At 43.4% G+C, this 22,325-nt stretch overlaps 2 protein-coding genes across 5 annotated transcripts in view; one reads left to right on the forward strand and one right to left on the reverse strand.

The window, feature by feature from the left end:
* The window catches only part of LOC132958292 (pyruvate carboxylase, mitochondrial-like), a 275,195-nt gene that overhangs the window by 76,500 nt on the left and 176,370 nt on the right, over positions 1 to 22,325 (reverse strand). The window lies entirely within an intron of this gene.
* Positions 2,133 to 22,325, forward strand: part of LOC132958228 (leucine-rich repeat and fibronectin type-III domain-containing protein 4) — a 33,109-nt gene continuing 12,916 nt past the window's right edge. Inside the window, exons 1-5 of one of the 2 annotated variants that reach the window (XM_061030937.1) lie at positions 2,133 to 2,517; positions 18,486 to 19,097; positions 19,242 to 19,404; positions 21,144 to 21,314; positions 22,002 to 22,163. In XM_061030937.1, coding sequence (XP_060886920.1) covers positions 18,512 to 19,097; positions 19,242 to 19,404; positions 21,144 to 21,314; positions 22,002 to 22,163 — 1,082 coding nt within the window. In that variant the 5' untranslated portion in view covers positions 2,133 to 2,517; positions 18,486 to 18,511. Of the gene's footprint in view, positions 2,518 to 18,130; positions 19,098 to 19,241; positions 19,405 to 21,143; positions 21,315 to 22,001; positions 22,164 to 22,325 lie in introns of those variants that run through there. The other variant, XM_061030939.1, reaches the window with a different exon arrangement.

Raw genomic sequence — 22,325 nt, forward strand, 5'->3', positions numbered from 1 at the left:
ATGCCGATAAATGGATGAATCAAGAAGAAGTGACTGAGTAAAGGCAGCACAAGTGGAGAAGGAAAAAAGAAAACCTCCCTGAAGGAAAGAAGAGATTTCAAAAAAATACAAGCCAGCTTAGTCCCTGCATTCTGTGATTTTCTCCCTCTCTCTCTCTCTCTCATGCTTCTCTTTTGCTGTGTCCACTCCTTCATTCAGCACCTGTACTGTGGGATTAACATGACTTAAAATTCAATCAGCCTACAGTCGGACGGAAGAGCGACAGAGGAGGCAGACAGAGCGCTGCAGCTGTCGAGACCGAGAGAGGGGACGACCAGCGGGAGGAGAGAGAGAGAGAGAGAGAGAGGGAGAGAGGGGGGATAGACAGTGAGAGATAGAGAGGAGAGAGAAAGAGAGAGCGAGAGAGAGAGAGAGATGGGTGTTTTTCCACGGAGCTGAGACAGAGAGCGAGCGGCAGGGACAGTGGAGATGTGACGGTTTCCACGGGTCGTGGAGGAATGATCCGGAGCACAAGGTTAGTAATTCCACCTTTTTCCATCAAGCGGAGGGCAAGAAAGAGGAAACGACATATAAGATAAGGATGAAAGGAGCGGAGGAGGATTGGAAAAAATTGGAAGAAAAGAAAAGAGACACAGTGGCAGTATTGTGCTTTTGAAGTGGCAAAGTGAATACCGGAGGGGGGGGGGGGGGGGGGGGACGCAGATAAACAGAAGTGAAATAAGAGAATCAGGGGTTTCCAGTTGCAGTCAGGGAGGCAGAAAATAGGTAGAGAGGCTGCACACATAAAGCTGCTGCACTAATGTGCATAAACACACTCTAAGGAACACACTCGCACAGAAACACACACACACACACAAAGTGAGTCCGCAGCTTTAGCGCTAGATAATGAGATTGTCTTCTTAAAGGTGTCGGCTTTTGGAGTTTGATTGACAGGCTGGGGAGTGTAGGGGGGGATGACTTCTGAACTGTCTGACTTTTATGGTGCTGATCAATAGCCGTGTTGTTTCATTAGACTGTGTGTGTGTGTGTGTGTGTGTGTGCCTGTATGTGTGACTGGAAGAGAGAGAGAGAGAGAGAGAGAGAGAGAGAGAGAGAGAGAGAGAGAGAGAGAGAGAGATGCAGAGGCTGTGTGTGCTTGCAGGAGAGTATCACTGCATGACTACTTAGTGGATGCGTGCGTATGCGTGGTCTGTGTGCATGGTGGTGACCGTGTTGGAGGAGTGTGTGTGGTAGCATGCCTGAATGTGCTGCATGACTGGAGTGTGTGTGTGTGTGTGTGTGCGGGTTTTTGCATGCGTGTGTGTGTGTGTTTGTGTGTGTTCAAGAGCGAGCCAATGCAGCCTGCTGAGAGGTGTTAAGAGGGTCTCAGAACTATTGATTCTCCCTGACCGACAGGTGAGAGGGAAAGAGGGAGGGGGGGGAGTCAGAGAGGACAAAAAAATTAGAGGTTGCAAGATGGGGAGGGGGGATTTTAAGAGGCCCGACAGGAGGAGTGAATGATGGACACTTAAAGGAGGGATGGATGGGGATTGCTGGAGGAAAAAAAAAATGGACTCATTCCAGAGTTTGTGTGATTTATGTGAGTGCAGAAATAGAACACATGTACTTCTCACAGAGTTAATTCGCTTATTGTTTCTTCTCTTTTGCAGGTTTCAAGCAAGCCCTCCATCCAACTCCCAATCCTCCTTTTCTCCTTCTCCCTCCAAGGTCATAAAAGAGTGACTAGTTCAATGCGGGAGCTCGTAAGGGTGCACAGAGGCCCTGTGACACACCCTGGAAGTCAGTGGAGGAAGTAAGGGATGAGAAGAAGAGAGTGGGGGAAAACCGAAAGTGTGAAAGAGTAAAGCAAAACAAAAGTCGTCACAGAGCCAGATGAATTATTAAGGAGACAAGAGACTTGGCTGTATGAGTGAGAGAGAGGGGAGAAAAAGGAGAGAAGGAGAAAAAGGGGGGAAGGCGGAGAGGTGAAGATCGGCAGCAACTCCAGGATTCTTATTCTCCGTCGATTGAAGTACAAAGAAAAGTTGAATACAGCCATGAGGGAATCGTATGAAAACGCACTGAATAGGATTTCAAGCCAAGTGGATCCTTGGATTTTTTCTCAAACTGAGGTCTCTATTTTGGAATACCACACCAGGATTGAGCGAGTAATTCGGGATTTTCCACGTTTTCTTCATCTATAGACCTCTAAGAGGATATTGTGGGGATTGGAGTTTCTGTGACTTTCTCTCTCTCGGCTTTTTCACTGACCTACATCCTACTCCTCTTGAATGTGTGCGGGAGGCGCGTGTGCGAAGGGGGAGTAGGACAGGTTTTTCCGCACAAACACACAAACCCCTCCCTCCCCCCCTCCCCTTCCCCTCCCCCTTACACCTCCGACTGCTGGCCCGACACAAGGAGAAACACCTGGGGCGAGATCAGTGCTAACCACTCACACACAAACACACACACACACACACACAAACCTGGATAACATGTGGAGCTGATTCGGATTATAGAGCCGCACAGACGGAAAAGGTAACGTCCATGCAGTGACAAACACACACACACACACACACACACACACACACACACTGTTGTCATAAAGTGGCGAGTAAAGGTAGATCCATGTTTGCATGGTTAGCTCTCTTGTGCTGAATCATTGAGCACATCAATGCTGGACTGGGAACTATGTGTTCTCCTTCTCTCTCTCTCTCTCTCTCTCTCACTCTCACTCTCTCTCACACACACACACACACACACACACACACACCCTCACGCAGGCCTATAAATAATGAACAGATGTGCGTTCATAACAACCAAAACACAAGAGGCAAATGTCAGAGTACACACAGAAGAAAAACACAAATCTCCCACATGGCACAAGAGGATTGTTTGCTTTTCTTTTCTTATCCTTCTATTCTGGTCCTTCCACACCTCCTTTCTCTTTTTTTTCCCCCCTCCTCGCTCTACATAGCCACACAGAGAGTCCTGCTATCCCTCGCTTTGTGTGTGTGTGTGTGCGTGTGTCAGCCAGCTGTCCTGTATCAGATTACTCATAGGTGCGTCTGAGCTTGGCTTTCATCACCTCGCTTTTATGTAATCTCACCTGGCGTGTCGTGTGTGTGTGTGTGTGTGTGTGTGTGTGTGTGTGTGTGTGAGTGTGTGTGTGTGTGGTGGCATCAGCAGCAGCAGCACACAATCTATCCTCCCTTTGTTTTAACGTAAGCTATGTTGCAGCACACACACACACACACACACAGATTTGGCACACTGACACAGGAGATCAGACCGACTGAGTGGATGTATGGAAGGATCGGAGGGCAATGAGAAAGAAATGGAGACGGGAGAAGAGGGGGAAAAAATGCACAAGGGAGGTAAAGGGAGATGGTAAAGCGACGCAGGGGGGACGGAGAGGGGAGAAGTGGAGGGCGCGGTGAGCCAGCACATAGTGATGGGCACTGAGGGCTGAGAGAGGTCAGATGGAAGGATTAAAGCAGGAGAGTGAAAAGCAGAGATCGACTCCCTTAACTTACAGGGGGAGAAAGACAGACGAAGGGAAGAGAAAAAGGAAAAAGGTAGGATGGATTAGAAAAGAAAGAATGAAATGATAAAAGGGTTCATGGCAGCAGAGGAACAGATAAGACGGGGGAGGGGTTAGAACAGAAAGATTGATACATCAGTGTTGGGAGAAAATAAATCAGAGGGGAAAAAAATGACTGTAGAGTTCATTGTAAAATAAGTGAGAAAAAAAAAACCGATTTTAAGTAGGATGAATGATGAGATTGTTATTAAGAGGCACATTCAGGCTAAAATGATGAATTAACAGAGAGCTAAAAATAGATGGAGAGATGAGGAAGAAATAATTAGAAATGACAGATGGTTGTCATTATGTGGCTTTCTACTGTTCTACCATTGGCTACAATTAGTCTTAAATGACCCCAAAAAGACTGGGAGAAGATGGCTAACGCAAGTAATGAGCTATTTAGAGAAAGAACTACAAGGGGAATGTCTTACACCATGGGGCTTTTCTATGGAAAAAAAACAAACAACAACAACAACATGGCAATTATGAGGCAGAACTTGGTGGGAAAATGTTTTTTTTTTTCTCTCAGATGAGCTTTGATTATGACGGGAAACAAAAGAGATCCAGGTTGAAAACAATACATCACATGTGGAACTATTTTTATGAACAACGAGCTTCTTGATAAGTGACAAAGGGTTCATTATTTGCTCTGTTGATCATTTACAACCGTTTTGACTCGGCTTTCAACGGGGGCAGCGCTAATTCTGTAAAAAAATAATGAGTGAGTCTTTTAAAATCCAAACATAAGACGCCTTTTGATATCCATTACCCAAATCCTGATTCTATTATTGGCTTGACTGTCTTATTAATGACAGTCTTAAGAATACAGAGCAGGTAAGAGTCATGCGGTTCAAACTGGAATAAAAGAGGATTTTTGAAATGATCTTGTTATTGCTTCGTTGTGGAGGCTCTTTTGTTTCTGAGGGTGTGTGTCATTTCTGAGGCTACGTTAAATGGAGATTCGTGAGCAGATGGGATGCTCACTGTTCAAAGAAGGGGCCTTGCCAAGAAGAACAGACCGGCAAGTAGATGAAGGAAAAGAGAAGAAAGAGGACATGGAGTGGACCACCTAGTGAGAGTGAGTTAGAGATATGCAGATCAATTAATTGCTCATTTACACTTTTACGCTAATTTTGGAATTTGTGGAGTTGGAAAACAAGGTAGTGGTCTTCTTAGAGGTTCAAGGCCTAACTCGCCTGGTTACAGTTGCTGATCTACGATTGGCTAAAAGCTGGGGAGCAGGGGGAGGGGTTTAATAAACTGTCAATTAAGGACTACAGAGCACAGAAAATAGTGACACTGACAAGAAAAAGTTTAAAAGAATAAAGGACCAATCAAATCCTCTTTTTTCATGTATTTGCCAATTAAGGACAAATACCTGGAAGAGACCGAGACAGATGGATAAAAAGACATCAGATGATGATGAATGATAAATGAAGGACACACCTTTCTGATACAGCCACCTTTCAAATGTAAGACAACGTAAGACTTGAAACCCTGAAACAAGAGAGATGCTGTCGATGTCAGGAGGTGGCACTTGATGGATGAATGGGCAGATGGATGGATGAGAAATGGAGAGGGGAAAAGAAAGGAGGAGACGTCAGGCACGCTGTCAACAGATAAAGAACCGAGTGGTAAATGATGGACGGAGAGGTATAGAATGATAGCGCGACGAAGAGCAGTAATTAGAAGAGTGACTGTTTGAGAGGGAGTAACACTCACATGATGGAGTGGGAGAGAATAATGAAGAATGGAATGGCTTGTGATGACACTTGAGAGGTGGGTGATAAGAAGGAGTGGGAATAAGGGAATAGAGGAATAACTATGTCGGAGAAGAAAAACTGCACTAATAAAGCTCTGGCTTGCAGAGGGGGATTGGATGGTGGGACGGAGAGACGGATGAAAAGACGGCGCGCAACACGACGCGTGTGAAAGTTGAAAGGAAGAAAAAAAAAACGACGAGAGGGCGCAAAAGAGTGAAGGAGTGACTAAGAGGCTCCCCAGTCAGAGGTGGAGGCAACACAGAAAACTGTAGTACAGAAGCGAGAGAGGATGGAGGGATGAGAGGATGAGTAATTAAACTGTTGACAGTCTGGTTAGGCACAGCAGGCGCCTGATGAGCAGAACAAACTGTAACCAAGGCAACCGCTGGAGACTGACAGAGGGATGGTTTACGGGGGGAGAAGGAAAGGACAATTTTTGAATGAGAGACTGGGGGGGGGATTAGAAGAAAGGAGAGCGATACAAGTGAGGACAGAGGGATGATAAAGACCTGACCTGATGTCAAATTATTGGCAGATTCAAGAATTACCAGAAACGGATAAACCTTCACTAATGAGCGACTGCAGGAAATCTCACAAGTCCAGATTTGGAAGTTACCTTCAAAGCTGTATACGATTAGTCCAATCTCTTAGCAGTAGTGATACGAGTTGATAAACGACACTGACATTATTATCATAAGCGGTTTAGTAATCAGATTCAGCCCTGCAGAGTAAGAATTGAAACCCAAGTACCTTTTTGAAGATATCTGGCTAACTTGCTAATCCTTGCTTTGTGAAAACCCCCTCCGGAGATAAGGCAGGAAAAGGAGCATGGATTTAAACACAGTCACAAAACTTTGATGTGTTCAGTGCCATCAGAAAAGTGTGACGTGTCCCATCCTGTCATTAAACACAACATTTCATGGAATAACTTCAACCCTTAAAAGAAAAGTCGGTTGGCATTTATCAAACCAGGGCTGACTGATTAGCGTCTTTAATCATTTAAATGTTGATTCATGGTCTTTTTCTGAAAAACTGACTCCATGTGTCATCACTTACACACCCAAAATCAACAAAGTGTGACCAATACGACATCTTCAACATTAGTCATTAACCCAAAGGTAGTTATTTTTGAGTTCGATTAAACGTGGGAATCTCTGTGCATGACACTGGAAGACGTCACACCCAAAAAAAAACAAGAAAAGTGTTTTTGTCATTATCGTTCAGGTTCACAATTCTAAATGTTTTGACAATTGTAATTTACGATTGATTAATCAAGGCGTTGAAGGCTGTGAAAACTAAGCAGAGATCAGGTTTAATGAGGGCGTCTTTTGAACAGTAATGTGATATGAAACCTTCTATGGTGAGTTTCTTAGTGTTTGTCGCACTCGCATCGCCCTGCAGCTTCCACAGATGTCCTGCACCTCAGTGCATGTTGGAAGCATCCCCTCTTCTGACAAGCTGTAAAACAGCATGTAAAAACCAACGCTACTACAAATCCGCAAACTCGCAGGTGTTAGTGTGCTTCACTATGCTCAACAGATGCAGGAGGTTGTAGTTGCTCAAGTGAATCATGGAGCAGAATATGGCGTGGGTGATGACTGTCAGGGAAAGAAAAAAAAAAAAAAGCAGCTAGTAATCTGCAACACGTACAGCCTAAGTCTGACAGAGGATTCCTACTTGTACCAACAATGTAAAGCATAAGAATGTGAGATGATGTAATCAACTAACTCAAGGGAAAGCAGTTTCCCCTGCAGGCTCATTGCAGCGCAGTGTTGTTTCTACTTTATTAGTGTCTTATATCAGGGGGAAAAAAGCTCTTTGTGGTGAGTTACAGAGCAGTCTGGGATTCTTTACAGCTTAGAGAAGCCTCAGTGATCAAACATGCGTCATGCAAACAGGCCTCAAACTAGTAATCATTGCTACTTTCTTATCCTGATGCGACATGTATCTCCAGGGTTCTTCTACTTCTCACATTTGTCTACATTCATTTGTTCCAGACACAAACATAAAACAACAAACAGGTAAAAATGTCTGGAGATAGGTTATAGTATGTGTATGTGTGTTGGATTAATCAATACACACAGCTCTGGGGTTCAGTGGCTTGTTGGCATGTCATTGACCTACTGTGCCGGATGCAGAGTGCTGATTTGGTAATTGCCCTGTTACACAGGATTTCCCCTTAGAAAGCTGGAAACCCTGCTGAATCATCAAACTGCTGCTTGCACACACACAGACACACACACACACACACTGAAAAACCCAGTAGCACTTAAGGCTCATCCTCAGAGCCAATCAGGGTCCCAATAACCACAGCTACAGGCTTTCTGATTGGTCAGGAGACGTTGCTCAGGATTGCTTGTTTGTAGTTGATTTGCAGTTCTTCTATACTATATTAGCCAAGTTATGAAAACACTATTTTAAAAACTAGAAATGCTGCTCGGTTCTTGATGCTGATATAGAAGTGTTATTAGGCACAAAATGCAGGAAGGTGAGGACGGAGAAATAAGAAACACAAAAAGAAAGATATCAACGGGACAAAAAGCTGAGCTATAAGAGACACAGAGGGAGGATGATGAAGGTGGGATGAGAGAGAAACAGAGGGTGATACATGGTGGAGGAGGGGAGGGACAGAAAAGTGCTAGCACATTATGTTCAGGGTGAGTGGCAGGTCAGTTATTTTGCAACACTTGTGATAGTTTGTGTCATTGCGTAGTCAAATGTGTGAGTGTAAGCAAAGTGCATTTAAGCTCTTGTGTGTCTGCAGGATTGTGAGCTTGTGAGGGTGAGCTTTCTGTGAGTGGAGAAAATGTAGATTAGATACTGAAGTTGAAGAGTTTCTGTTGGCTGACCCGTCCATGACTGCAAGTACCAACACACACACAGCCACCTACGAGCATATAAGATTCACACAAAATCCTTAAGCTTCAAACTGCAGAGGACTGTTTAGTGAGAGTGGACTCAGACACATAAAGAACTTCATCCTTCAGAGGTTTGGAGTAGGTCCCAAACTGCACTATCTAATGTAACAGGACAGGAACATAATTACTCATTTCATTTTCTAATCAGACTCCGTTTGAAACAGGCTGATGCAGGCGGTGGGACCGACTCCAAACTCTTTCAGGTGGGAATGCCACTAATTGGTCCAGGCCCTTAGCAATTCCCATCCAAAGTTTAGCTAGAGGTGACAAAACATCTTAAACTTACCTGAAGATTTTTGAAAAGAAAAGTAGGATACAAGTGCAATTAAAAGCATGGCATATAAACTTATGAATATTTCATTATCGCAAATTTGACAGACATTTAATACTAGTAGTAATTACAAATGAAGTATAATTCACGCCATAAAAGAAGTGCTAGTGAAACTGTGAGAAGAGTTGTCCCTCCCTCCCTGCATCCATCCATCCATCGTGTATGGCATTAGTTAAATCGTAAATCCTTAAACTTGCACCAACCGTCTCTTTTTGGCCACTTGTGGCACCACATTGAGATATTGAAATACAACAGATACAATTTTAAGAGCAAACTTTAAGCAGATGTTGCTTATGATAAGAGAAACCTTATCATTCATACTGGGAGCTCTAGCCACTTACTGAATGCATGTCATGGTTTAAACTGTTTGTCCTTTATTAACTGGTAAGCTAAATAAATCACTCTGTAGTTAGTAAATGCTTTGTTATGTTCATTGTCTGTTTGATGTGCAGAAGTTTTTGGACATTTTGCAATAATTTTGCAGCAATATATAGCAACAATAAGCTGAAACTGGCTAAATGATATGGAAAGTCGAGGGAACTGCAAATTTGGATGAATTCTCTATGAGTCTAGTCATTATAGAACCCCATGTATCTTCAAAACTAAAACATTTAAAAAATATATATCATGCATTTGCAATTTTGGTACAATATGGAATCTGACGCAACTGACAAGCAAGGAGCGTAAACAAAAACTGTCAGCTGTTAATTATCGGCTTTTATTGGCCCTCATCTTAAACAATGTTACTGTGCAATTTAATCAGATGCAACTGTGCTATTGCCATCTGGAGTAAGGAAGCATCAAAACAGAGCAGTGTTGAGCCGCCTTCCTGGCACTGACATGACAGCCATCCACCAATGAAAAATGAATCCTCTCCAAGTGAAAAGGCATCCTGGTATAGCAGTGGAATGGAGCTGCCAGAGCTGTTTTCAGCACTTTACGTCTCTCATTTGCCCAGCTGTTCCTGTCATTTTGGCTGCTCAACTGGATCGGTCTGTAAGACTGTTACAGATGTACAGAATGAAGCTGCTGCTACAGTTTACAAAAGGACTTTTTCCAAACGTATAATACTAGGATCCCACTTAGCTCTGAAGCAATATAGGTGAAAACAAACCAACCCTGTGAAAGAGAATGAACACGCAACGCAAGCCTGCGCCTTCTTGCTTCCATAAAAGTGGACCCATACTGATAGTGGAGCACTAGATCGAGGATCATACTTAAAATTTCAAATGAGAGCCTCATAACAGAGCATGTTAAGATTGCTTCTTGGCACGATCTGTGCCGATGAAGTGCCAAAGAAAATCACTGTCACCCCCGTTGTTTGCCAATTCAATTTACCTCCCAGAAAATATAATCCCCAAGCTGTGCAGCCGTGCGGGCTTTCCAAAGTGAGGAAACAAAATTACAAAAGCTCAGCAAGGAGTGGGAGATTGGCTGCCACAGATATAACACAATTCTGTTACTGAATTGCAGAGGAAACTTTCAGAGCTGTTTGGTTGTAATACTGGTGGAATGTGCTTCCAGGCTGCAAAAGAGATTTCTCATGACATATCAATGTTAAACCTATTAAAATATAATAAAAAAAATCATGACTAAGCACAAACAAGGGAGACACAGCAGTATTTATTCAGCTTGCATCCAATGCTATAGGTTCTTTCTTTATTAACCTGAAAATGAATGGACAACTCCTGAAAGCACTTCTATATTACTCAGCTCAACATAAATGACGCTAAAGTTCCAAATGTATTCTAGTTCAATTGGGGGTGGGAACCTCGGGGGCAGGAATTAGCCGTTACATCCAGTACAAGTTTCTAGGGCACTCATAGGACAAGAGCAAGGCCTAATTCTGTTGTTCAGTGCCTCAGATTTCTTGTCCACCATTGCACAAGTCTTCACAGTTCACCACTTCACAGCCTGTGGTAAATGGGAGCACTGGGTTAACGCTGCCTCCTGGTTTTTGTAACTCTGGCAGGCACTTCTTGTGCTCCAGCTTTTCTACACATTAGTGCTTCTCAAGAAACATTTTGCGTCAACTATTTCTGACTTTTTAAACCAACGTTTTTTCTTAGTTTGTATAAGACTCAGTTGCTTATCTTTGTGAATTAGATGGTAAGTGTGACAGCCTTTATAAATATAAAAAAAAAAACTTCAAAGCCTTTCACCAATAATGTCGTGCTTTTACTCCAAACTGCAGAATGGCCTGCTTTCCATGATGTGCTGCCATGTCAAAAAGATTATAGATACTTTTAAGAACTACTAAAGATAAGGTGCAGAAGCCAAAAGCACTCAGCTACAATTTCACTCAGCTCCTATGAAACGGTCATGTCTCTAAAAGTCAATTTTCTGGACATAAGGAGCGAAGAAGGCGTGATTCTCAGCCTGCTGAAGCAAATAACAAAAACCTGAGTTTTTATTACTTTCATGCAAGAGCTGTGAAATTTGCATCAGTAAGACCAAAAAAAAAAAAAAAAAAAGCAATTATATAAACATTTAAATTACCCAACTGATTCAGATGTGGAAGATCTCCAAGAGTGTGGGAAAAAAAACCGACCAAAACAAAAACAGTTTTTAAAATCTGACTGTTCAATGTTCCAGAAGTAGAAACAATTATCAAAATCTTCCAAATAGGATGGATTCCAAACGGATTAAGACGGAGAAGGTCGTGCATACAGATGTGTGTACACACGGATACAGACACTTGCTGTCTTCACACAGACTCAGACACACAATGTTGCTTTTTCCTCTCTGGAAAACAGCACAGCGGTTTGGGAGGAATTAGTTGAGTGGGTTGTTTCAGAAGAAGCGTATTATTTTGAAGCCCCACTGTGCAGAGACTGCAGTCCTTTTATTTTACAGAGAATACACTGCAAGTCTTTCACTGATTTCCCATTCTTCTCTTTCAATCCTACTTCTTAGCTAAGGGGTTGTGTGAGCTTTTTTTTCCCAACAGTGCCCCCTTCATATGCAGCTGGGAAAAACAGATGACAGATTCAAAAAGAAGTGCATTTCAAGCACTTAACGACTGACACTTTACAAATTCAGTTTTTTCTACATGTTACGCCTGAAGGCTCCCTAAAAAAAATTTCTATACACAGACCCAAAACAGTCATAAGGATTAAAAGCTTTTCTGTTTTTAAGAGAACTCTCTTTTGTACGTATCTTATGTACTTGTCAGTGCTACAGAGCGACTGAGTACTATGACTTTTGATTTTAGCCAAACTTTGGACCAAATTCTAAATACGACACTTTTGTAAACTAACTATGGCGTCTCTTCAGCGGGTGTGGGTATCAAAGATAGACCTGTATCGGGTCGACCTAATCTCTAAATGCAGAATCTAGGTCCTAGACTTACTCTGTCCTAGAAGTGTTCTGGTGTCCTTTTGTAATACGAGGGTATTGTCAGATAACATTTAGCAGCATTGGCTGGGCGTGTATTCGGCTTCTGGGGTTTTTGCAGCCAGCCTCAAGTGGACACTCGAGGAACTACACTTTCTCGCACTTACGCATTGGCCTCAGAAGTGCAGCTGAAACTCCCACCAACACATTCAGAGACCCTTTAGACACCACTTTCATTCTGGCTTCCCAAGTTACAAGTCAGACTCTAAACATGGACAAAACATGGAAAAGGACATTTTATCCAGAAGTCCATTATTGCAAAACAAATGGCTAAACAGAAACTCAGGAAGATGGCCGTCACTCTCAGTGGCATATCATTGTCAGATGATAGTAAATGGGTCCTAAGATAAGTATTGACCAACACAGGGCTACAATCAGAAATAGTTTGGCTGATATTGCCTCATTGCAGATATTTAAGTTCTTGTCTGCTAATAAGAAAAAGAAAAAAAAACATCTTTTCAAACAATTATCTTAAATACTCCTCAAGGCGAAACATCAAAATCCAATTACACAACAGTTCCTCCCAATCTCACAGTCAATCTCATATCAGAGGGTAAAGAATTCAAAGCTGGAATTGATTCGACCACCCTGAAGGCTCAATCCTGGTAATGAATGGTCAAACCTGTGCATTATTTCCCATGCCTTGACCCACGATCCTCTGTCCTCCTCCTCCTCTAGCTCTTAACCTCATCACCTGTCACTCCATCCTTCAGCCAGGCCTTCCACTCTCTGCTCTCTTCCTCCTCCTCTCACCATCAAGATAGTGGTGCCTCTCAAACTCATTTTCACCAACAGCTCTCGTTCCCTAATCAAATCCACTCTTCCCTCCCTCATCCTTCTCTCTGACAGAGATGGATGGTGGCCTTCACACGTTTATCGCCTTTACATATTTCTCTGCCCATCCGGTTAACAACACACATTCATAAACACTGACTCTTCATCCCTCTTCCTTTAGATCTTCTTCAAGCTCCTGCTCATTTCTAGCATCTTACCCACTCGTTCTCATCTCCAGTGGGTTTTATTTTCCTCCTCTGCTCCCACCATTTCTTTTTTGCGCTCTTCTCCCAATTTGCTTCTTTTTTCTCTCTCTCATCCCCTCACTTGATTTGAAGCAGTTAGCCTCTTTCTGCTTCCCACAATAGTTTCTTGCTGTTTCCATATCTAATATTGACACCCGTCTCCCTGTGCTTTCCACACATGTTGGATGACTGAAGAGGACAGAATACGACAGAGGAACGACAGAGGAGTGATAGTATCAAAAGGATGAGTGGGCTTGCAGTACACACGACTGCCGCACGAAGAGGCTCTGTGGGCGTTCTTTTGTTCCTTGCCTAGAGAGAGAAAGTGTGTATGAATGTGTGTGTGTGTGCGTCAGCCTCCCTATAATTATGATTGCGTGGGAAGACTGTTTTGGTATGCAGTTGTTTCTCCGTGCAAGCACTCACCTAATATCAAGGGCCTGGATTATGAGTAAGAGTGCATGCTTGGAAGTTTTAGTGTGATTGAAATGATTTCTGTGTGAAGGGATGCCTCTACGTTCAATAGTTGGATCTGTGTGTATTTTCTGATGTAACACTGTCAAACAGCTCGTCAGCAATATGTATTCATCGTCACGTGAGGTCACCCCCTTTCATGTCGCCCCACCTTCAGCTTCCTGCACTCAAAACATCAACCTAAATAATGGCACCGCGGTGACTGCCTGTCACTGAAACCTTCCTATTCACACTCCAATCAGATCTGTGGATTACTGTGCTTGTGATAAGTGGCTTTTGAGAGCTAATACAAATCCCCTTGTTTGTAAACACTGCAACATTCCCTAAGTCGATTACAGGCTAATGGCATTTGTGCCTGCCAGAGAGGATGCACGAATACATACAGCATAAGGCAGATTTGGAAAATATAAATGCAAATACACGCGCACTCAAGAGTATGTCAACTGTTTTAATTATGGTCTGCATGTAAGAAGGCGTGACATTTATAATAGTCCACAGAGATTTAAAGACTGGGCTGAAATGGAGTAACGCCTGTGAGCGCAATAGGTCATCCATGTGAAATAAAAAAAAAGATTCTCCCAAATCGGCACATTAGGGAGCTTTGGAATGAAGCCTTCAGCTTCTTTTAATTGCATGGGTTTATGTCGAGGTACAGTGGTATCACCAGAAACCAGAGGTAATGGAAATTCATGGTTATAAAGCTATTAGCGGCTTCATTTTTGTGTCGGTTTGGATGCACCCTTCTGGGGCCGTGGTGGGTGTTTAAAAAAACCGTCTTTTTGGAAGTTAGGGTGAGGTTAGGTTCAGCCGTGCAGCTGAGTCGTGCTCCGACAGTGGGGGGTTCAGTTCCTTACACTGAAGCTTTTATCTGAAGTTCTCGCCTGTTTCATGCTGCATTTTTTTGCTCTCTCCACCCTGACTGTGTTGTGCTCCCTGGAGGGTGGAGGGTTCATGCAAGACAGTGCAGCAAGACATTTCCCAAAATAAAAGATACAAAGCAAATGGACCAAGGGTGCACATATGGTACATTTGGTTAAGAGCACACATACACACTAAAAACACTCACACCTAGATAAACACTGCTTTTTTGTTATTAATCTCCACACTTTCCATCTTTTCTGCAGGGTTTATTCTAAAGGGTTTTCTGCATTACTGCTACACTGACTGGCCTGCTGCTTTGTGTGTGTGTGTGTGTGTGTGTGAGAGAGAGTAAGAAAGTGAGAGGTTTTGTGTGCGTGCATCTCACATCTGTGTATTCCCTTCCTAGTGCGAATTCAGCAGCAGACTCATGCAAGTAAAGCTCTCTAAGTGCAGAGAAATGTCACATTAATTTGCACACACACACAAACACAAAGTAGCCTATAGTCAACATCAACAACCACACACACCGAGTGTAAATTGTAGCCGACGGAGGAGTCTGTGCTCGCATAGACCTGCGCAGAAACTCACACGCTGTACTAAGCCTGTATGCTGCATCAGAACAATGTGGAAGATGAGACTTTATTGATCCCCAGAGAGGAAATGTAAGAGCTGCAGGAGCACAAGAAACAGACCAAAGAGGTTAAAGATGACCTATAGGTAATTAAATTCACAGTTCTGTTATTTTCCACTTTATTTAGTTGTTAACTATTGAAATAGCTGAGTATACACTGATATACTATACACAGTGATCCTACCAACAAACACTCTTCATATCTGTTCAAATAATTAATTCATGAATTAATGAGTGGTAACTTCAAATGGGAGACTTGAAGATTATTGTAGAGAGAGCGCATAGAGGAAAGGCTTGAGAGAGATATTGAGAGCAGGTGGAGGAATGTAAGCGAATGGGACAGGGTGCTATCCATCTCTTAGGGTCAGATCGATCACCAAGTGGACTGATCGGTGACACCCAACTTCTGTGTGTGCGTGTGTGTGTGTGCGTGTGTGTGTGTGTGTGTGTGTTAGAAAGCTTCAAGACTGCACTGCTCTAGTTGTAAATGAGATCGGCTCTCTCTAATACACGGAGATGAGGGGAGAGGGAGATTCAGTGGTGGAAGAAGAAAGATGTCAGGGAGGTAGGAAGTCGTAGGAGGAGTGAGGAAGAGGTGAGAGAAAAATGGAGGCAGGGGAAAATGAAGAGATGAAGCAGATGGCAAGGAAGGATGGGTTGAAAAGTTAGACAAATGAAGGAGGCGATGGAGGAAAGGAGAAATGAGAAATAAATTGTGTTTCTGAATACAGCAGAAAATAGACTTATATGGTGTGTGTGGAAAGTGAGATCTAAGCGTGTGTGTGTATAATTTTGGACTGGAAGTTTGAGCAGGAGAGGCAAGGAGACATGGAGGGCAGCAGAATCAGCAAGCGATAGAGATACGAGAGAAAAAGACTACCGGCAGAGGAGGGGGAGAAAGAGGGGCGAAGGTGTCGAGGTAAAGCTGTGACTGATAACATTGTCGTGCTCCGGTTGCCTCAAGGGCAGACAAGACGGAGAGAAAGAAAGAGCGGGAATGAGACTTGAAGAAAGAAAATGTAGAAAGTTACAGAGCAGCCAGAGGCGGAGAGATGTTTATAAAGATGGGAGGTGAGCAAGGATGGAGAGACGGGATAGAAGACGACACAGTGCGGTGTGAGGTAAATGGTGCGAGGATAGATGGCGAGGAGACATGAGAAGGATTCCTCAGAAGAGTCAGAGGCAGAAGAGGCATGACCCAAGGAGAAGGTTGTGAAGGCTTTCATGAGGAGAAAGAGAGGGTGAAAATACAAATAAAAAGAGCAGGAAAGTGTCAGAAGAAGCAGGGGAGTAAATTATTACTCGAGTGCAGAGAAAGAGAAAGTAAAGGAGAAAGAAGACTAGGAAAGATAAGAAACAGGGAGTCAAGGAAAGATTAAGGTCAATTGTAGGAGTGGAGACACAGACTGCACAACAGGGGAGAGAGCAGGATTGTATTGATATTCAGCAAGCCCCGCTGAAAGAAAGCCGACTTTGAAGAGAGTATTAGCAAAGTACAGGCTAAGCTGGTACAGCACAGGACAGAAGCACCCGGCTCATTCTACAACAACACCTGATGTGAGGCCTTCTCAGTGGCCGCGGTTTTTTTTTTTTTTTATTCGGGGCATTCTGACATTTTAGTATGCACGCCTCCGCAGGAGCTCAGGAGCAGTCGACTCCCGACATCGACGGCCCTGGGGACAGGCTGTCACTGCAGGCATTCGTGACTTTGTGTCCCCCCCCCCCCCCACACACACACACAAATCAACCGTCTCCTTTCTGCAAGCAAGTTTTTTTTTTTTTCTTCAGATTTTGAAACTGATGACACCAGACATACGGCAATAACTGTCTGTGGTACCATCGCTAAGCTGGAGTGTGTATGGAGGTTGTATTTTTAGATTTGGCTTGAGAAAGGGACTGAGGTTCTGGTAGTCATTACAGCCCTTCTGAGCAGCCAAGAGCCACTCGGGTATTTAGTGTTGAGTACTAAAAAAGCAAAAAATCGACAACAAAGCTGTGTTTTCTAACACTTGAGGCTCTGCAGCCCATTAAAGGTCGTATGAATGGGAACAAACCTGTCTTTTTGCACGTCCTTTCAAACTTAACTGCATTTCTCTCCTTAACTAATTGCCCATCAGTTTAATGTTCCGCCCTAACATCCTGTTTGAAAAGGAAACGCACGACATTAAGGAAGTAATGATACCATTGGTAGGAGCCTAAGGTAATCCATATGTGATCTATTCCCATCATCTAAGAGGGATACTACTTCTTTCCTTCCTCCTCTTGCTTTAACACTCGGAACATTTAGAGGCGAGAGATAAAACAAATCATTATTTTAAGCACGAGGTTTCTTCTGTCTTTTTGATGTAGACTGAAGGTTTTAAAAATAGGACACTGTAGTCGGTCTAATGGAGCTAATGGAGCACGCATTTTGGAAGTAGACCAAAGCAAAGCATGTAGTAGGGAGGAGAATGAAAAATGCGTCTGGAAAGCCCCCCCGTGCTTTGATGTCGACACGGCTTCGGGATCTGAGCTAAACGGTGAAGCCCTCTTCTAGTTTCACGCAGAAAGAGCAAAGCTAGCAACTAATGGAAAATATCGAGCCAGCAATTTGCGTCAACCTGTACAGTCAGCATGATATACGCTCATGTCTGGTCGTTACTCAAAAGTATCAGCTTGCATACATTATATATCACTATAACCGCCACGCTCTACCTTTCTGAGCAAGCTCCCAGATTGCCTCGCCTGAAAATGCACCCCTCTGTCTACAACGACGGTGGCTGCTCTGTGTGTGTCTGCCTCTGACTCACCGTCTCCTCTTCTTGTCTCCTTTCCATAGTCACTGTGACTGTTATCAACACTCCCTGTCACTCTCTCTGTATCTAGGTTACAGTTGCTATGCCAACTAATATGCATGGCAATCACTGGCAGTGACTCACCTCTGTAGCGCCGTCGCATAGCTGTGTTTAGACGCTAAGGATGTCCGAGACAACAGTGGGACGTTAGTATGTGTTACTGTGCGTGACTTAAGTCCTGCTGTGTAATCAAGACTGCTAAGCTTGTGATCCAATTTGATTCCCTGACCTGCAGTCTTAAAGAAAAGGGTCTGATAATTTAACATTTGACTATTCTACTTTTATAGGTTTCTAGGTAACTGTTTCTATGGTGACTGGCTGTGCTCAGTCTTTTGGGATGTTGTTGCTAGGCAATGTGTGGTAGTGGTGAAGAGTTGCAAGTGTACATGTGGGAGGTACAGCAGGAATGATGTTGCACGGGCGTCGACCATTTTTCAATATGGATTTTTTTTTTCATGCTTTAAAGCACCAAGTGGGCATAAGTGCAGAGTGGTAATCATCTAAGAGAAGGCCTTGGCCCACACAAGTGTGCATGTGTAGAACAGGCTCTTGTTCCAGGTCTGTCTAGTCAGAGTAGGAGGAAGACTGGAAACCAGACAAAAAAAAAAAACACACTTCACACACCTCTATTAAAACCGTGTCTGAGCTGGGATCAGGACTAAACTCGCCTTCTGCTTCTTTGTCTCCCTCTAGGTCTGTGGTCTGCCAGGCGTTCTACCATGCCTGTCCCCCCACCCCTCAATCCCAGCAGACATAAACACCTGCCCCACGCACACCTTCATACGGAACAAAGGGCAGAAAGCGCCACCGTTCCTTCCCTCTTCCCGCCGTCCATCTTCTCGCTCTCTCTTCTTCCCCCTCTTCTCGTCTCATCTCTGTCCTCCTCATCCCATCTCTTCCACTGCGCCTGCCCCAGAGCTACTAAAAGAACCCTCCCCGACTCTGGTCCTCTCCCGGCATTTCACTGGCTGACTCTGGTCACATGCTGCCTGTTGCCTTCTCTGATCGGAGCCGGGGAGACTTGGGGTATGGTCTCAGCCTGTCCCTTCCACTGTGTCTGTCGGAATCTTTCGGAGTCACTCAGCACGCTCTGCGCCGACAAGGGCCTCCTGTTTGTCCCGCCGCACGTCGACCGGCGCACAGTCGAGCTGAGACTGGCGGATAACTTTATCACTGAGGTGGGAGGGATAGACTTTGTCAACATGTCGGGACTGGTTGATTTGACTCTGTCCAGGAATACCATCAACCTCATCAAACCCATGGCCTTTGCCGACCTGGAGAGCTTGAGGTCGCTTCATTTGGATGGTGAGCCGAAAGAGTAATCCCTTTATTTGAAATCTATAATGCTGCTATCCTAAAGCAGCTAAATTACACTATCGTAAAATATTCACATGAATCAAATCTGGGCAACACTGAAGTGAAACCTCTGAGTAATGTTTATATTTTCAGGTAATCGCTTGACAACAATTGGACCCAGGGACCTTACTGGTTTGGCCAATCTGCAACACCTGATCGTCAACAACAACCAGCTGGTCAAAGTCTCCGTCCAGGCCTTTGATGACTTCTTGCTCACATTAGAAGACCTCGACATGTCCTACAATAACCTCAGGAGGTAAAAGCGTCCGCCTCTGTTGTGATCCCCGACAAGCATCTGTTCCGCTTTGTTAAGTAGGAGCGCAGTAATACTCTGGAGCTTCCCACGCTCACGTCTCAGTCTGCAGTGTGCGCAGCAGACACGCAGCTCAGCTCCCTAAATTCAGGACACAGTGGACGTGTCTCGAGTGATATTGCAAGCATCAGCAAACACAATGAAGAGAAACCAGCACACACTGCTGAGGCCGGGGCGGGAGGACTAAAAGCTTAGGAAATTCAAAGTGAATCAATTTTGATGAAGTTCTTAATTTCTTTGACTTCGATCTTGGATTCGATGAGTGCCCACCTGAACCTGCCCACTGTGAAAGAATGTGCATCGCTTCAGCTGTTCTATATGGATCGTCTTTAAGTGCCCTATGAAGTATTCCCTTTTCTACATATGGGGCAAGACTCTTAAAGCATCACTAGTTCTGCTTCTGTATAAAATAAATCAGAATAATGAGGATATTCTTATCAATCTCCTCTTGTAGTGGCCCACTGTGCTGAGAAATTCAGAAGCTTTTGGCTGTCAGGTTTGATTCAGGTGATTCATTTGTCTCCTCTACAGGAGCTCTCTGGCCTCACTCAAACCTTCACCAGGTCAAAGAAATGTAGTTTTAATGATGCAGATTAGTAACTGCCATTGGGCGTTTGTTCCAGGTTACATATAGGAGTCTTTACAAACTGATATTCAAAGTGAGCCTTGCATCACTGATTCCTTCTCATTAAAGTGAAAGTAAAATGCAAAAATAACTGTGCTGAACGTTTCATCAGGAAACTTTTATTCTCTGGTAGAGGAAGAGATTTTCCAGGTGGGGAGGCCCACCTGTGTAATTTAATTAGGGAGGAAAGTGGAAACACCTGGCGCCTCCTGCAGCTTAGATTTGTTCCAATGCAGCTTTTAGCAGAGTTTTGCAGAGCAGCTCTGGAAGCTGAACTCAGCTCACATGGGGAATATTCTGGGACACTGGTGGTTAAGCAATGAGCCAAGATTTGTTATTGCCCACTTGAATCTTTATTCCTTAAAAAGAAAAACGTGCAAAAATGATGGGTACTGTGTGTAATTTTGTTGGCATCTGTTTTTCCCACATTTTACTACTCTGTATCAATGTGTGTGTGTAAGACTGATGAAGTAACATAAAACAAACTTCAGTTAAGTCTACTCTTCATAAATCATTTGTAACTCTTGTAGGTTGCTTGTCTCTCGTAAGGAAGCTTTGTACTGTATTATTTTGTTACATAATTTAATGCATTCTATTATGCTGGTTCTCAGTCATCAGCTTTGACTCACTCATAAGTCCAAAACAGCTCTTAAGAGAATGTCTGCACATAATGAATACTTAATGACAACAGCAATGGGTCGCAGATGGGACTGTTGAAACCCAGAAAAAGGAGACGGATTGAGAAGCATCTGTTGTTGTTGTCTGTCATTGCCGTCACCATTAATTAGACTTTGCTTATTCATGTTTTCTGCAGAGTAAGATGCTTAGAGCATTAAGAGTGAACTTTGAATGTCGCAGAGCAGCACACTTACTGCTTCATCAGGTTCATTTTTGCAGTGTCTCAGGGGAGAGAAGCGTCATATCGTTCAATCTATCTTCACAGCTAGCTTTTCTTTAAAGACATATTCTCTAAATGTTCCACACTTAAGCAAGGAAAGATGATCAACGTAGTCAAATATCTCAAAGTATTCTTGATTCATTCCTCTGTCTGTAACAGGGTGCCATGGGAGTCCATACAGAACATGGCCAGTCTGCACACACTCAACCTGGACCATAACTTGATAGACCACATAGCCGAAGGAGTCTTTGGAGAGCTGTATAAGCTTGCAAGGCTGGATATGACCTCCAACAGGCTGCGAACCCTGCCTCCTGATCCCCTCTTTGCAAGGTAGCTCTTAAGCTTTGTCTTTTATGTTTCTCTAAGAAGTGGCTCAGTGGAAATGTTCTTTTGCAGACATTAACACAGAGACACCAAAGTGTTTTTTTCTAACAGGGACGCTTTTGAAACACAGGGAGACATTGTTAGTGTCACTCCGCTCACTATCTATTTTGTTATCTCATTATTCTTTGTGTTACAAAGAGAGCCAAAAGAGTGAGTTTCTAACAGTGCGTATGCATTTGCAAAGGTTTAGATGCTTGAGTTATTTTGTAGTTATAGTCACACATTTCATTAAATTGAATTAACGCACCACTGTCAGGGACCATCTTTTAAAAAAACTACTTTGGAATTGACCTTACCCAGTCCTGTTTTATACCTTTGTATTTGCATTTTATCCTAATTGTAATTTGCAGAGGCCAGCTGTGAGATGCATATAACGGCACTATTCCCAAGCATTCCTCCTGGTTAGTTTTGCAACTGATTTTTTTAGATCATTTTCATGATGACTTGTTTTACTAATTTTAGGCAGTGAGCACTGAAGTCTTGCTGATGCAAGGACAGTATTTAATAGGAAATTATTTTTTGTGTCTTTCAACTCCTGAGACCTCCGTTGATTAGAAATGAAATACTTCTCAAACTTTACCTTGAAGCTTATTCATTTGTGTAATTCAAGATGTTCTTTTTTTTCCCCTTCAGGTCCCAAACAGGTGCAATAAGCCCCACCCCCTACAACACTATCATAAGCTTGAATTTTGGAGGGAATCCATTCCACTGCAATTGCGAACTGCTGTGGTTAAGGCGCCTCATCCGTGGTGACGACATGGAAACTTGTGCCACACCTGCTCACCTAGCTGGAAGGTGAATATCACCGATTGATGAACCCATCTTTAATCTCGTGAAGAAAAGGAGTAGTGACATTTCAGCAATGAGTTCACAACTAATATACACAGATCAATGTTTTCCGACTTTCTCTAGGCCAGTCATACCTACAGATTTTTATCTGGCCCTGTCTAAGCACAT

The sequence above is a fragment of the Labrus mixtus genome, chromosome 23 (genome assembly GCF_963584025.1).
Source record: "Labrus mixtus chromosome 23, fLabMix1.1, whole genome shotgun sequence".
Lineage (NCBI taxonomy): Eukaryota > Metazoa > Chordata > Actinopteri > Labriformes > Labridae > Labrus > Labrus mixtus.